We start from the raw sequence: 16,407 nt of genomic DNA, 5'->3' as shown, positions 1-16,407 counted from the left end.
GGGTCCCGACCCTTCCTCCCTTGCCCGTGGACCACTCTTCCCGGGGTCTCTCTGGCCCGGATCCTGAGGGAGCAGCAGAGTCCGGAGGAGAAACCAGCGCTGCCCTGGGGGAGCTCTTTGTGTCCCCTCTGCCCTGGCCCCTCGCTGAGCTGCTGTTGCTGTCAGGCTGTGGTGCCCTGAACTCCAGCGCGTGTGTGCGCATGTGCGTCCACGCACTTTCCTCACGGAAATGTATTAAGAAGTGATTAGTCCCTGACCCCAGTCACCAGTGTCATAAACCACAGCATGGGTCCCTTTATTTCCCTGTTACATGCGTTGACTGGGGAGTTGGGATCACACGTGGGGACTTAACCCACTGCACCGCCCTGTGCGGGCTCCGTCATCAGTGTTGTTAAAGACGCAGGCACAGAGCACAGTGCAGAGGCAGGGTGGAGCCATGAATGAGGAACCTGCTGGAGGCTGTATTTAAAAGCCTGCTATGGCCGGCGCCGCAGCTCACTAGGCTAATCCTCCACTTTCGGTGCCAGCACCCCGCGTTCTAGGCCAGGTCGGGGTGGGGATTCTGTCCCAGTCGCTCCTCTTCCAGTCCAGCTCTCTGCTGTGGCCCGGGAAGGCAGTGGAGGATGGCCCAAGTGCTTGGGCCCTGCACCCACATGGGAGACCAGGAGGAAGCACCTGGCACCTGGTATCAGATCAGCGCGGTGCACCGGCCGCAGTGGCCATTGCGGGGCGAACCAACGGATAAGGAAGACCTTTCTCTGTCTCTTTCACTCCCTCACTGTCCACTCTGCCTGTCAAAAAAATTATAATAAATAAATAAAAAAAGAATCAAAGTTCTCTAAAAAAAGAGCCTGCTACATGTTCTCAGGGCATTACAAGGGGACCTGATGTACAGGGTGCAGACGTCCCTGTGAGGTCCAGGGTGCAAACCCGCCCTTTGGGAGCCACCTCTACCTACTCATCTCAGCTGCTGCTGTCCGGAGAGCCCTCTCAGAAGTTGGAGGAGTGACCCCAAGTGCCCCACAGGGAAGCTCAGCTTCCCAGAGTTTCATGGAGGTTGCTAGGGCTGGGTGCTTTGAAAATGCAACATAGTGTGCTTTTCCTGTTGTTTTCCTGTGGCCTCCAGGACTGGGTTAGACCTGGGGCCTGGAGAGGGATGGGGGAGGGGAAACCCAGCTGACAGCAGGCATGGAGTCCCTGTGTCTCTGTGGCTGTCCTGGAGTGCAGAGGGGGAGGGAGGGGCATGCTCATCAGGAGAATCCTGGAGGCCCGGGAAGAGCCCTCAGCACACAGCTGCCTCAGAGAGAACCGCTGGCCTCTTCCCTCTCTTTCTTGCTAGGCAGGAACAGAACTGGAGTCTGGCTGAGCTTGTCTGAAATCCACTGTGTGAAGGCGACAGCCATTGTCCAGAGGATCTTCAGGGACCCAGTGCACCCGGCACTGGAGACAGGAGGAAGGCATGAGTGCACTCACACAGACCAGCAGGCACTGCAGCCCCCAATTGGAGGACACTTGAGCCCACCCTGAGTGACAGACCCTGGGCTGCACAGGTGCACCACTGGCCCTAGGAACTAGACACTGCCCGTGGACAGGGTTGCTGTCCCTGGACACTGTGAGGATCTTGAGATGGGCTAGAATTATGTTACAGGAGCCAGCATGAATTTTCCCAGTGCCTGCTCCTTGGGTCTCTCCTTTCACATCAAAAGCTGGTGTCACTGTTTCAGAATGGCCAGTCCATGGAGGTCTTCCTATGCGGTGGCACCAGGGAAACTGAGAAAGCAGGTGTGGGGCCCTCAGTGTTCAGAACGCAGGACATTCATCACACATGGGAAGGGGTTTGGCAACAGCATGTCCTTGGTTGGACAAAACAGCCTGAGGTAGCCAACTCTGCAGGAGGCCTTCTGCAGACAAGTAGAAGTACAACCCCAAAGGTGCCCACACATGTCTGTGAACAACCTGTCCCCAGAATATCAAGTACTTGGGTTCCTGCCACCCACACAGGGAAACCTGGATTGAATTCCCTGCTCCTGACTTTAGCCCCAGTCCAGCCAGGCAGTTGCACACATTCTAGGACTGAAACAGAGGGTGGCAGTACTCTCTGTGTCTCATCCCTTCTGTGATGGAGCAGTGGTTTACTAGCCTAAGCATTCACCTGGAATGGCAGCATCCTATACGGACACCTGTTTGAGTCCTGGTTGCTCCTCCTCTGATCCAGCTCTCTGCTGTGGCCTGGGAAGGCAGTAGAAGATGGTCCAAGTCCTTGGGCTCCTGCACTCATGTGGGAGACACAGAAAAAACTACTGGTTTATGGCTTCAGATTGGCCCAGCTCTGGCCATGGTTTCCAATTGGGAAGTGAACCAGTGATTGGAAGGCTTTCTCTCTGTCTCTGCCTCTCCATGATAATTCTCTTTGGTTCAAACTCTGCCATCTGGGCCCAGGAGGGTGGCAGCATTATCCCAAACATTTCCAGAGCCTCTACTGCTGGTCAGTGCAGTGTCCCATGGCTTCTGTCTTGCCTGTCAGCCTGGGTAACAGGTGCAGGAGCCCTGATTATCTTGGAATCCCCATCAGGGTCACCTTCATTCTTCTTGACAAAAACTGCATGTTGTCAACTGACACCCTGCATTACTCCGTCCATTCCATCCAGGAAGGCCGTCAGCCCACTTTCATTTCAACACCATCCGCTCACCCTTGGTGAAACCTGCAGATTCTGTCCATGTCATACATGCATCTTTTTCAAGGCACAGTCTAGCCACACCCTGGTGTTCTCTTCCAGAACACATTTCATTTGTTGTAATATGGACAGACTCAACTTTCCAAATCTTCAAATTCTAGTTTCTTTTTGTTCAGAATTCCCAGAAATTAAATTCTCTTTTTGGACGTTACTATAAAGAGTCAGATGGCCATTGGCCAGTGCTGTGACATAGAAGCCTAAGTCCCCACCTGCAGTGTCAGCATCACGTATGGGCACCAGTTCAAGTCCAAGCTGCTCCACTTCTTATTCAACTCCATGCTAAGGTGCCTGGAAATTAAGCGGAAGTTGGACCACTTGCTTGGACCCCACACACATCTGGAAGAAGCTCCTGGCTCCTGGCTTTGGCCTGACCCTGCCCTAGCTATTGGGGATTGACCCAGCAGCTGACAATCTCTCTCCCAGTATGTCTGTATCTCTCCCTTTCAAATAAATTCTTTTGAAACACTGCCAGAAGGCAAGCCCCTGAATCAGCACTTTGCTGAGAATTCACCTCCATTTATTGTCCAGTTTCATTCCTGGCAAGTTATACCTTCTAGAAAAATGACAGAAACCAAGTTCCCTGCCTCTTACAAAAAAGGTTCACCTTGTTCCTGGTCTTCAATCACATCTATTCCTCATTTCCACTGCTGACCTCACCAGAATCCCCATTCCCATCCATAGCTCAGTGTGCATCTGAAAACGCCTCCAGTGGGGACCTGTTCCCCAGGGGCAAAGCTGCTTCCGTCCTTGCAGGATTCATTAGACCTGGACCTCAAGTCTCAGGACAATACTCTGTGTCTGGTGAGACCCTGCGAGGACTTATGGAATATGGACAGTTGTCCATGAAGCTCTGTGTCAGATGGGGTCTGGGATCACTTGCAGGCACTAAAGTCACCATTGCTAAAGTCCTGTACATAAATGGGTAGCATTTGCATTGGACCAAATATTCTCCCATATGTTTTCAGTTGTCCCTAGATATCTTATAATACCTAAAGACACTACGACATAAATGGTATACTGTGTGTAGAAGAATTCAAGGGGAAAAAGATGGTATATGGACAGTACAGATGCATTCTTTTTCAATTTTCAAAATCACTGCGAATGGAATCTGCACTTGTGGTCCCCTGGATCCCAAGGGCATCATGGGATAAGGCACTCTGTCATGTGGTCATGTAGGTAGGAAGTCCCAAGACCTGCTGGCAGATGGCTGGCCTTCCAGGAGAGACACTTTGATTCTGGCCTGGAGTCCCAAGTGCAGGAATGGAAACATTCAAGGCAGCCAGGAGGTTTTTCCTGAATTTGCAGGCATTAGGGGAGTGAACCAGTAGGTGGAAGGTATTTCTCTCTCTCTCTCCACCCCAGCACCACCACCTCCCTCTCCCTTTGCTCCCACTGTTCATCCTCTGCCTCTTCACTGTAATGCTGCTTTTCAATAAACTTGTTTTTTTTTTTTTTCTAAAGAAGGCAGGTGCTGACATCGTGGGACCCTGGGTAAAGCCATCAGTATGACAGCGGCATCCATGTCAGAGTGCCTGGTTCAAGACCCAGCTGCTTCTAAGCCATATTTCCTGTAGTAATGGGAGGCACAGATGGCTTAAGCTGTTGGATTCCTTACTTCAGCCTGGTTTAGCCATGGCTACCACAGGCATTTGAGACATGAATCAGACGGAACATCTCTGTGTGTTTGTGTTTCATTCTATGTAGCTCTCCCTCTCTCTTATGTTTGCCTTGCAGATAAATAAACCAATCGCTTTAAAAATTGGTAAACTTGGTTCTGGCACTGTGGTACAGTGGGCAACGCCTCCACCTACAGTGCCTGCTTCCCATGTGGACTCTGGTTCAAGACCTGGCTGTTCCTCTTCTGATCCGGCTCTCTACTATAGCTTGTGAAAAGCAGTCTACTTCATATATAAATAAAGAGAGAGAGAGAGAGAGAGAGAGAGAGAGAGAGAGAGAGAGAGATACAAGGGTAAAACATCAGCACACCCAATATGAGATGTAATATATTATAACACTGCAATTAAAAAATCCAAGTGATAGAGAAAAAAATTCAATGGTATGGGCTAACAGGATATTTGCAATAACATTCCATGTTGGGGTGAAAATGCTTTTGAACTACAGAATGCCAAGATCCAGTCTTCAGGAAGAATTCTATTAGAAATCTAGTATTAAACTTGAGTATAATAACTGACACAGGCATGAATGGTTAACGCATGGTAAAACTGTTAAAGGAAGGCCATTTTCAAACAGGATATTTATACATCTTCCAAGCAGCACTCTCCAAAGTTTTTTATTTCAACTCTGAAATTTTATTATCCAAAGTGTATGATTTTTATACAGAACAAAAGTAAAAGCAGGTCTCAAAATCAGCAAAGAGTTTGTAGAATTTCTGCAGAGATTTTCACCGAAGTTAGGGATGGTGGAAGTGGTATCCAAGGTAAAACCTAGATGACTGCTGATTTGTCTCTTGGCATAAATTACCTGGCAGTTTGTTCTGGAGGTACTGAATAACTTGTCATCATCAGTGGTCAGTTGTTTTAAACCAATTTGAGTTGTCAAACAAAGCAAAAAAACAATGTTTATTTTTTTGTTGTTGTTGCATTGTGGCATTTTACTGAAGCGGCATTTATTTTTTTTCTTCTTAGTAATTTCTTCTTGTTTTGAAATTTTTTCATTTCTTTTTAGCATTTTCTTATTTAGAAAAATAACTAACTGAAATGGCATTGTACGTTGTTTCCTTAGTATTGCTTTTTTTGTTTGAAGTTTTAAACTTTTGCAAAGTTGTTAAATTGTAATTATTTGGCATTTTCTCCGTTAAATGAAACAGTGAATAGGAATGACATTTTACACTTATTCTGAATAATTGTTTTTCTCTTTTGTCATTTGTAAAGTATAATCAGTTTTAAATTTAAAATTTTTTAGCATTTTTGTATTTACAAAAACACTGAACTGAAATGGAATTTTACTTTTTTTGCTGAGTTTAAATTTTAAAAAAAAATTAATTTTTATATATATCTTACTTTTTCCTATTTAAAAAGTTACTAAAATGAAGTGGCATTTTAATTTTCCTATTAGTATTTTCCTATTTTTTGTTTTTTACTGTTTTTAAAGTTTTTAACATTTTTAATTTTAATTTTTCAGTATTTTACTTTCAAAAACACTTAAATGACATTTTTCTAATTTTTTCTTTTTAAATTTTTAACAGTTTTTAAATTTTTATTTTTTTAAATCTTTTTCCTTTTTAAAAAACAATGCAGTACCATTTTTCTTTTCTATTTTCATTTAATTTTTTTTTTTACTTTTTAATTTTTTTATTTTTTTTGGAATTTTTCTTTTTAAAAACACTTAACTAAAACAGGGAATACATATTGGGTTCTGAATCAAAATTTTTGAGATTCCAGTTACACTCCTGGACACTGGAGACACTTCTGGGCCTGGACAGCGATATCTTAATGAGAAGTTGTAGATTTTAGGAGCCCAAGATGTGCTGACAGGATGTCTAAGGCAGCTGTTACACTGAGAGGAGGCACACTCAGGTGGAAACATAATTCCCTCCCTAGGATCCCAATTTTCATGAAAGGAAAACAATTGTGTCATCACAGGTATGACAGACAGTGGAAGTAAGAATGGTAGCTGTGAGAAACAGGTCCACCACAGGGCAGCGGTGCCATTGGCTCGGTTTGTTCATTGACCAGGAACAACTACTAAGCAGTGGGCATCCAGAATCTGCGAGGACTTGGTTTTCCATGTCGGGGTGGGGACAGGCATATGGCCGCTCCTTGTCCTGCAGCTGCCTCAGGCCGGCAGGAACACGGCCTTGCTGTTTGCTGGGGCTCTGGATGCCTTGGCCCACATCCTGCATCAGGAGCCCCCAGTTCTCCTGCAACACTGAGTGGAGTTGGCAGGACCAGCAGCTGTAGGAGATGAGCGTCCCCATGACAAGGTCCTGCCCGCATCTGTGCTGCCTGACTCTGGACGTGGAGAGAGGAGTGTTCAGAGAGGTGTCTGGTTCCTTGATGCAGGCTCAGTCCACCTCACCCACCTGGCCCCTTCTGGCCACACTGCTGCATTCATCACCATGAACTTGCTGTTATCACGCCCATCGACAGCCACCTCCTGGGTTGATGACTGGACCTCCGCCAGGGCTGCTGCTCACTCCCTTTTTGCTCAGGCTCTGAGGGGTCACCTTCTCCACAGTTGTTAGGATACAGAGGAAGGAGCGCATCTTTAGGATGTACAGATCAACAGACAGCTTTCACCAACTGACCGATGCCAGGGTCAGGGGACCTGATGGGCACACAAGATGTTCTCTGCCTCCTGCGGGGGTGTGGGAGGGAGCACACGGCACTCCCTGCATCAGGTGCTTGGCCAAAGAGTGAGGCTGAGTGTAAAATTGAGGAAAGCATCAGAGATCCTCAGGATGCAGACCCCGAGCCAGACACCTGGCCTGCGCCTTCACACAGTCAGCGTTCCCATCATGGAAGACAGCAGAAGGGGGAGATGGTTGGGGTTCAAAAGGAGGAAAGAGACCCTTCCTGTCCTTTTGAGCCCCAAAGTCTCCTCCTCCTGCTGTCCTCTATGCGGATGCTGGCTGTGTGAAGGAGAGGGCCAGCTGTCTGGGTCAGGGTCCATGTCCTGCAGAGTCCTATCCTCTCCTCTGCTCACATGCAGCCTTGTGTGCAGGGTGCTGTGTCTCTGACACTGCCCACACTGAGCTCGCCCCATCCAAAGGCAGTGTGTGCCCAGAGTCCTATGCTGTTTGCTTCCAGCTCCTCCTGACCTCAGATCTCTACAGGAGGCAGTTGGAGAGGAGCCAGGTTGTGTTCTCTCCAGAGCAGCTGTGCAGTCAGGCCTGGGTCTCCTTAGGTGTTTACTCGGATTGGAGTTGAAGACTGTGCCAGCTCTCAGGGAAGCAGGCTAGTGGATAAAAATAGCCGAGGACAGTTCATGGTGTTGAAATTGCGTTCTTGGTGTTCTGGTTGCTGTTGAAGTGGAGCTCCTGTGGTAGATGTTTGGAAGAGGTGGGGATGTTACAATCAGCAATACTGTTCTGTACTTCCAACTGTACTTGGGATCTGAAAGAGGGAGAGAAGAAAAATCAAAGGAGAGCTGGGTCAGGTCCAGGTGAGAGCTGAGCCTGTATCTGGGCCGCAGTGGGGCAGAGGCCAGGCAAACTCAGCTCCAGTGGGGAGACTGGCTGAAGGGGAGCCCTGGGCTGCTGAGAGGGAAGTGGCAGCCAAATGAGCAGAGTCCTGCCCTGAACTCCAGCCAAGCTCTGCAGTGCTGGGGAACCAGGGCCCTTGGCCTCTCCTAACCAGGAGTGGGTGATGTCACCCCAATTCCTCCTGCTCTCTGGTGCATTAGAAATGGATTAGTTTTCTGCAGTAAGCAAAGAGAGCCGGGAGTGTAACCACAGCACAACTCATGTCAATAGAACAGACACCAAGTTTCTCTGAAGATGATTCCACATCTAGTTACACCTAGGACCATTCTGCTGTGTGCCTAATAGCTCACTCACTCGACTCTGAAGGGAACATTAACTTTAAAACAGGCACTCTTTAGTCATCCTAGAGTTTCCCCATTTTTTTCAGTTCCCCTAAGAAATTTTCTTTTTGAGAATATCCTGTTTGTATACCGGTCAGAGGGAAGGACAAACATTGGAGAATGAGACCTAAGAATCCGCATTGGAAATTGGCCTAGGAACAAGATTAGATAAAATGTGATTGTTCAATGTATATTTCTCAACCCAATAGAGGGCTTGCAATCAAGTGAGTGGATGGTGAACAGCATGTTTTAGGGAGAGAAGTTCAACTGTAAACATTTTAACTTGATTATGAGGGGAGGTATTCTATTTTGTGGGTCAGGTTTCTACATGACAAGGATTTCTTACTGTATCTTCTATTTCCAATTATTGATCCAAACAGAGAGGTTACAGTTCTACCCTATCTGAACAAACAGAAATGAGCTATAATCTGTTCCCAGTGTAAGAAGGAACAAGTACATCTAAGACACACACACAGGATTACCTCTGTCTAGGCGTGAAGGCCCAGGAATCTGAAGGTCAGTGCCCACATGTTGGTCTGTGGTTTTTCCTTCATCTCCTGGTCAGGGAATCTCCATGCGAGGTGGCACTCCATGGGCTGTGGTTTTCCCTTCATCTCCTGGCCAGGGAATCGGCACGCAATCTTCCTCTCTGTGGGCTGTGGTTTTCCCTTCATCTCCAGGCCAGGGAACCGGCAGGCCAGTTTGCATTTCCTGGGCTTCTGTTTTCCTTTGATAACATTTTCTTTTGGGGTACTTGGGACATCACTGGGGCTGATGCTATGACTCTCACTCTTGCTGGTGATGGGATCTTTGTGAGGACCTCCCTCCAGCTGGGAACGGGTCTTCCTCTCAGGGGCAGCAACAAAACTCAGTTCTGAAATAGAACCACAGCCATCAGGATTGGTATTCATGCTCTCTCTCTGGCAGTCAGGCCTGCAGCAGAGGGACAACAAGTAAGGAAAGGGGCCCTGGACAGTCTTGTCTGAAGTGGGAGATGAAATCTGCACAGACACTAAAATGTTTTCATTTGGGTTGATTTTATACATACTCACTGATAATTTATCACTAGGCAAAAGTAATAAACATGGCTCAGATGATCACAATATTCAACAAAGTTGAACTAATAAAACACACAGCTCTTAAGCTTTTAAGGCACAGAAACCACACTGGATATCTGTTGAAGGTTTGGGGGGATGGAGCAGGATCATCTAACCTGGAGGGCATTGTAATGAGAGACAAGGACAGGGGACCACTAACAGCTGGAATGGACACATCTAGCACAAGAACACATGCATTTCATACATGCACATGCTTTGCTGAACAAACACCAAGCACATCGATTCATAGGATATATGCCTTCAGTGTCTGTCATATAGATAATAATATACATGATGTGGCCATCATTTTCTGGTCAGTTGAAGTGGGAACCTAGTTACAGGCACCTGAAGAATGGAGAGACAAGCTAAGGTGAAACACAAAAGTCAGGAAGAAATCCCAGGTGGGAGGTAAGGCATTGCTTTGGCCTAGCACACACATCTCCCTCCTGAGGCAGTGTTGTGCACTTGCCTGCTTCCTCATGACTTCCCAGCCCTGGCACTGGGTGTTTCTGAGACAAAGCCACACAAGCACTAGTCTGTGGCAAAGACAAGTTCAAGGCCTCACTGGGACACTGAGTGAAAAAAGCCCGAGGGGAGAGACCAGGAACTCTCAGGCCATGGGGCAATGCTGAGCTGGAGTTCTATCTGGAGCACCTCAATGAGGTGTGGACCCTGCTCAGGGACGAAGCACACCGATGCCTTCCTAGTGGGAGATGTTGTGCAGGGCCTTTAGAAGTTCTTGTTTGCAGACCAGAACTTTTCTACTGATATTTGAAATTCTCTCAACACAATTTGTTACAGAAGAAAAGTTTTAAGTGTGAGTACCCATAGCAGCCACATTGCTGGCATGTCTGCTGAAAACAAGTGGACTGAGCCTACAGACAAGGGGTAGGCCAAGGAGTGGTCTCTGATTGCAATGCACACAAGGTGGGGTGACCTGGGAGAGTGACCTTGTTGAGCCTCAGGATCCTCTCCCCAAGGTGGGGACAGAATCTCCACCAGGAGAGGTCCAGTGAGGGTTGCATGGATCAGGATGGCACAGGGTCTAGCACAGCACAGATGCCCATGAGAGTGGCCTTCATAGCTGGGTGTGAATCGCTGTGTCCTGGGATGACTCTGCACATCTCTGTACATCTGTACAGAGGAAAAGCGCATGGTCTCACCAAGAAAAGGTGCCTGCTGATCTATAGCACTGGGGGGACAACTGTCATTGCCAATTCTACTCCAGAACACTGAGAAACAGGGAAGGGCATCAGGATTTCGTGATTTTCCTACAGAATGATTTGATGAGTGAAGGTGCCTCAAACCCTAAAGATTCCTCCTGAGAGAAAGTGTAAAAGTTCATTGAAGCTCAGATTCAAGGAAATTGGACTTTTTCTCTGCCTCCCCCCATGAAGGCATACTCCAAGGCTCCTACTCAACAAGAGGCACTCTGCCTGTGATGACGTGAGGGACCCCTCAGCCTCACTCAGATACTGAATAGATTCCTGTCGTGGTGCAAGGTTATGGAAGCTTTGCATGAGAATAAAATGCTGAGTTTAGACACTGGATTAAAACTACAGACCTCATATGAGCACAAATCAGTGCTGTAAAGCAGAAGATGAAAACCACACCATGGACACAGGTGCGGGACTGGACTGCTGTGGTTAGCACCAAGCTGCTTCAGAGAAAACAGAGAATCTGCCAACCAAGGATACCTAGTATCAGATAACTAAGGAAACATCATACAGACTGCCAAAGCTTTAAGCCTGAGAAGTTTGGAGGATGCTGTTTACAATTGCAACTGTTGTTAAAATTAAGAACATCACAGTGACTTGTTAAAGAAGCCTCTCCAAGAGAGATGGTGGTGGCTCAGTGTTTGCCATCATGCCTTCCCATTCCCTCCTTCCCTATCTTGACGTCAAAAGCTGCACCTTGAAAGTGGGCCTGGTGACAGCCAAGGGATTCCCCCGTTGGATGACTATGAACAAACTCCACCCAAAAGCCACATCCAGACTGAGATAAGTCCCCAGGGCCTGAGTGCACAGTGGTCTGTCTCACTCAACACAGGTGTAGCAACCCAAGACTACAGAGGCCACCTGGGAGACCAGTGGAGTGTTCCCGTTCACAATGGAGCACTCACTGTCTACAACAAGAGCAGAGCAGACAGGCTGTTTCTCCAGTGAGGACCAGGTGCTCCTAGAATGGGACCAGTCAGAAGCTTCCGGAAGAAGTGTAGGAGTCAAACGCGTACCGTGAGAGTCTTGTGAGACATCTTGATCTTCAATCTCTGGAATCTCCCTGATGAGACTGGAGGGAGGGAAAGGTGGGTGAGAAACAGAAAGGGAACAGAAAGCCCCTTTACAAGCTGTTCCAAAGAGGAGGCTTCCAGAAGTGGCTGGGCTGAGCAAGGGGCCACCCACAACTTTGTCCCTATCTGGGGAAGACTGGCTACCAATTCCGTAGTAGTCCATGCTACACTGTTTGCTCTGCCTCCAAGTTACCTGGAAGTGTATGTGACAGTTTTCTCTGGTACCTCCACTTCGTGATATTGATTTTCTGCAAACAAATTCAGAGAGATTGAACAGGTTAAGCAGGTTTTAGGTCAGATATGGGTTACCGATGGCCACTACTATCAAGGGGACAGATTGTTCTCATGTGAGAACAGGAGACTGTGACAGAAGTCCTCCAGGAGGACTAAGTCGACTCAGGAGATGGGCTTGGTGAGCCATCCTGGGCAAGGGGTCAAATCTCCCTGCTCACAGTTGGATCAGCATCTCAATAACCTCTGTCCAGAACCCTTAGAAACAGCCTGCAATGGTCCTCAGGGATTCTAAGCTCACAGCCCAAGAACTTCCTAGGAGGCAAACTGCAGTCATCTGGCTGCTCTCATTAAAGGACCCAGGTTGCTGACTGTGGAGAGGAGGTAGAACACTGGGAGAGAGCTATGCATGGAGTCTGATGCCCTGGAATTGAAACCTGTTTGATGCCACACAGAATCTTGGCTCTTCTAAGAGTTGCTCATGAATAATCTCCCTCTTGTCTATGGGAACAATACAAGCAATTCAAGAGCATGTATTTCTGGATGAACTCTTCCCTAGTCAATTCATCTTCCAATGGAAACGCCATTGAGAACATGAACGACAGAGATGCCTATATGGATGCTGTGGCCTGGATAAGCATGGATGTCAAAGGGCAGAGCTGAGGATTGGCATTGAAGAAAAAGTAAGCAAGTGGCGACAGTGATCCTCCAAGGTTCCCACCAGGAGGGAGCAAACACCACCGGGGCACATGCTGCTGAGCTTGCTGTGAAATGGTCACAGCTCTGTTCCATAACAAATAAACAATCATGAATTCTAACTCCTGCTTACAGCTCAATTCAGGATTTTGAGTCTATAGCCACAAGTCTGTAGGTCTGGCACGTAGCAATGACTTCACTCATCCTAGTGGGGATAGGAGTACAAGGACAGAGCAGTCACCAGGGACAGAGATAAAGGTTTACCAACTCTCAAAAGGGATCATTCTGTACATAAACTGCCCACCAATCTGCTCTGGCTTTCTGAGCATAAGCAGCTCCTGTATGCTTGCAGTCAGACATCCCAGGCACAACTGGAGCCTAGAAACGTTCATCCAGGGAACTCTGTTCTGTGAAACAGCAACCATTTTGGACAGAAATGGAGATGGGCATGCCTCACTGGGACACTGAGTGCAAAAAGTCCGAGGGGAGAGACCAGGAACTCTCAGGCCATGGGGCACTCCTGAGCTGGAGTTCTATCTGAGAACCTCAATGAGGTGCTGACCCTGCTCAGGGACGAAGCACACCGATGCCTTCCTAGTGGGAGATGTTGTGCAGGGCCTTTAGAAGTTCTTGTTTGCAGACCAGAACTTTTCTACTGATATTTGAAATTCTCTCAACACAATTTGTTACAGAAGAAAAGTTTTAAGTGTGAGTACCCATAGCAGCCACCTCGCTGGCATGTCTGCTGAAAACAAGTGGACTGAGCCTACAGACAAGGGGTAGGCCAAGGAGTGGTCTCTGATTGCAATGCACACAAGGTGGGGTGACCTGGGAGAGTGACCTTGTTGAGCCTCAGGATCCTCTCCCCAAGGTGGGGACAGAATCTCCACCAGGAGAGGTCCAGTAAGGGTTGCATGGATCAGGATGGCACAGGGTCTAGCACAGCACAGATGCCCATGAGAGTGGCCTTCATAGCTGGGTGTGAATCGCTGTGTCCTGGGATGACTCTGCACATCTCTGTACATCTGTACAGAGGAAAAGCGCATGGTCTCACCAAGAAAAGGTGCCTGCTGATCTATAGCACTGGGGGGACAACTGTCATTGCCAATTCTACTGCAGAACATTGAGAAACACGGAAGGGCATCAGGATTTCGTGATTTTCCTACTGAATGATTTGATGAGTGATTCTTGCTGAGAGAAAGTGTAAAACCTCATTGAAGATCAGATTCAAGGAAATTGGACTTTTTCTCTGCCTCCCCCCCCATGAAGCAATACTTCAAGGCTCCTACTCAACAAGAGGCACTCTGCCTGTGATGACGTGAGGGACCCCTCAGCCTCACTCAGATACTGAATAGATTCCTGTCCTGGTGCAAGATTATGGAGGCTTTACAGGAGAAAAAAATGCCGAGTTTAGACACTGGATTAAAACTACAGACCTCATATGAGCACAAATCAGTGCTGTAAAGCAGAAGATGAAAACCACACCATGGACACAGGTGCGGGACTGGACTGCTGTGGTTAGCACCAAGCTGCTTCAGAGAAAACAGAGTCTGCCAACCAAGGATACCTAGTGTCAGATAACTAAGGAAACATTGTACAGACTGCCAAAACTTTAAGCCTGAGAAGTTTGGAGGATGCTGTTTACAATTGCAACTGTTGTTAAAATTAAGAACATCACAGTGACTTCTTCAAGAAACCTCTCCAAGAGAAATGGTGGTGGCTCAGTGTTTGCCATCCTGCATTCCCATCCCCTCCTTCCCTGTCTTGACGTCAAAAGCTGCGCCTTGAAAGTGGGCCTGGTGACAGCCAAGGGATTCCCCTGTTGGATGACTATGAGCAAACTCCACCCAAGAGCCACATCCAGACTGAGATAAGTGCCCAGGGCCTGAGTGCACAGTGGTCTGTCTCACCCAACACAGGTGCAGCAACCCAAGACTACAGAGGCCACCTGGGAGACCAGTGGAGTGTTCCCGTTCACAATGGAGCACTCACTGTCTACAACAAGAGCAGAGCAGACAGGCTGTTTCTCCAGTGAGGACCAGGTGCTCCTAGAATGGGGCCAGTCAGAAGCTTCCAGAAGAAGTGTAGGAGTTAAACACGTACCGTGAGAGTCTTGTGAGACATCTTGATCTTCAATCTCTGGAATCTCCCTGATGAGATTGGAGGGAGGGAAAGGTGGGTGAGAAACATAGAAGGAACAGAAAGCCCCTTTCCAAGCTGTTCCAAGAGGAGGCTTCCAGAAGTGGCTGGGCTGAGCAAGGGGCCACCCACAACTTTGTCCCTATCTGGGGAAGACTGGCTACTAACGGTGCAGACAGGATGCAATGTCTTCCATTTGAGGAGGCTCCTTGCTGACCACCTGGAGTAGATGAACTGAACGTTATCACAGGGCAGCTTTCATGTGAGGAAAAATGAAGTGCTCATAGGAAGCACGTGGCAAACAGAAAGCCAGGTAAAACAGAAACACAACTGCCTTCACTTAGAATGGTAAGTATGTGTAGATATATAATATTTACACATGAATCAACTACAGCCAAATATTAAATCTATGTGTGCTTGTAGACTTCTTTATGCTTATTTGTACTGCTTGAAGTCATTTTAAAGTAAACAGGCAAACAGAACTCTCATCTTCTTGGAGAAAGAGTATTAGGTTTGAGGTGATAAGTGAGTAGCGGAGATATTGACAGGGCATGGAGACAGAAGCAGAGAGAAACAGAGGATTTCCTCTGTTTTGAGGTCATTAGGGACTCAGCCTGGAGAAATGACTCTCAGTTGGTCCACTAGTACCCATGAGTATTTGGGAAATGAAAACTGGCTTCAACAGATTTATGTAAACTACATGCAGAGTCAATGAATTCCCCTTGTGGGATACTGGAGACTACCACGGATTTAGCCGTCAGTCTTATTCTCAGTGCTGAGGCACTAGTTTCTGTCAGGTTGTTTTACATGATTAATGGGGGGCAGAGAAGCTCATGAGAAGAGGAGACCTGTGAGCAGCACCCTGCCCTTCACTGCACACGAGAGAGGCAATGATGGCAAGGAATCCCTGGAGAGGCTCCTTCATGGAGTCAGCCTGCTGCAGGTCACTACGTGGAAAAGGTAGGGAGAAGTGGAAACCCAGACTAGTACCCTAATGATGGCAGACAGCAGTGCTGACGGGGTGCCGCAGGGTTGGCTCAATGGATGGGAGATGCACAGTGGCACTGCTCTTCTTCTCTGGACCTGGAGTCTGCCCGGGTCAGCACTAAGCTCGCTGCCCAGGGTTCCTAAGACTCACCTTGTGTGTGACAGGGCTTGTGCTTCCTCTTGCATTTCATCATTGTCATGTTCCTTTTCTGCAAATGAATTCAAACAGGCACAGTCATCCAGGATGATCCCCTCAAAGCCTGTGCAATGCGCTGTCCAGCACTAGCACAGCACACCAGTATCCTCAGTGTCACTGCCGACTCCTCAGATAGGAATTGTCTAGAGGGTGGAGGTCATTTCTGAGGGAACTAGCTTGTTCATTTTTCTTGACACATGAGGTAAACCTCCCTATTCCTCCAGTCATCACACCAATAATCACTGACCTGATTACCTACAGAAATGAAACAAATTTTCCCAAGTGTGGTTGCTGTGGCAAGCAGGTAAAGCTGCTGCCTTTAACCCCAGGATCCCATGTCAATGCCGGATCAAGTCCTGGCTGTTCTACTTCTGATCCAAATCCCTCTAATGCACCTGGGAATGCAGTAGAAGATGGTCCAGTACTTGGGCCCTGCACCCACATAGGAGACCTGGAGGAAACTCCTAGTTCCTCCCTGGGCCTGGTCCAGTC

At 47.8% G+C, this 16,407-nt stretch overlaps 1 protein-coding gene across 6 annotated transcripts in view; it reads right to left on the bottom strand.

Moving 5' to 3' along the window:
• Positions 1-5,784: 5,784 nt before the first annotated feature.
• The window catches only part of LOC103345895 (neuroblastoma breakpoint family member 4), a 29,975-nt gene continuing 19,352 nt past the window's right edge, over positions 5,785-16,407 (bottom strand). For 4 of the 6 annotated variants that reach the window (XM_070076830.1, XM_070076833.1, XM_070076832.1 and 1 more), the window contains 6 exons: positions 15,871-15,928; positions 14,697-14,743; positions 11,860-11,914; positions 11,610-11,665; positions 8,762-9,153; positions 5,786-7,810 (listed from right to left, as the gene is read on the bottom strand). In XM_070076830.1, coding sequence (XP_069932931.1) covers positions 8,768-9,153; positions 11,610-11,665; positions 11,860-11,914; positions 14,697-14,743; positions 15,871-15,928 — 602 coding nt within the window. In that variant the 3' untranslated portion in view covers positions 5,786-7,810; positions 8,762-8,767. Of the gene's footprint in view, positions 7,811-8,761; positions 9,154-11,609; positions 11,666-11,859; positions 11,915-14,696; positions 14,744-15,870; positions 15,929-16,407 lie in introns of all 6 variants that reach the window. The other 2 variants (XM_070076835.1, XM_070076834.1) reach the window with 2 other exon arrangements.

Source organism: Oryctolagus cuniculus, chromosome 7 (genome assembly GCF_964237555.1).
Source record: "Oryctolagus cuniculus chromosome 7, mOryCun1.1, whole genome shotgun sequence".
NCBI classification, from domain to species: Eukaryota; Metazoa; Chordata; class Mammalia; order Lagomorpha; family Leporidae; genus Oryctolagus; species Oryctolagus cuniculus.
The sequence above is the reverse complement of the archived record's forward strand: the minus strand, read 5'-3'. Positions and strand labels throughout refer to the sequence as shown.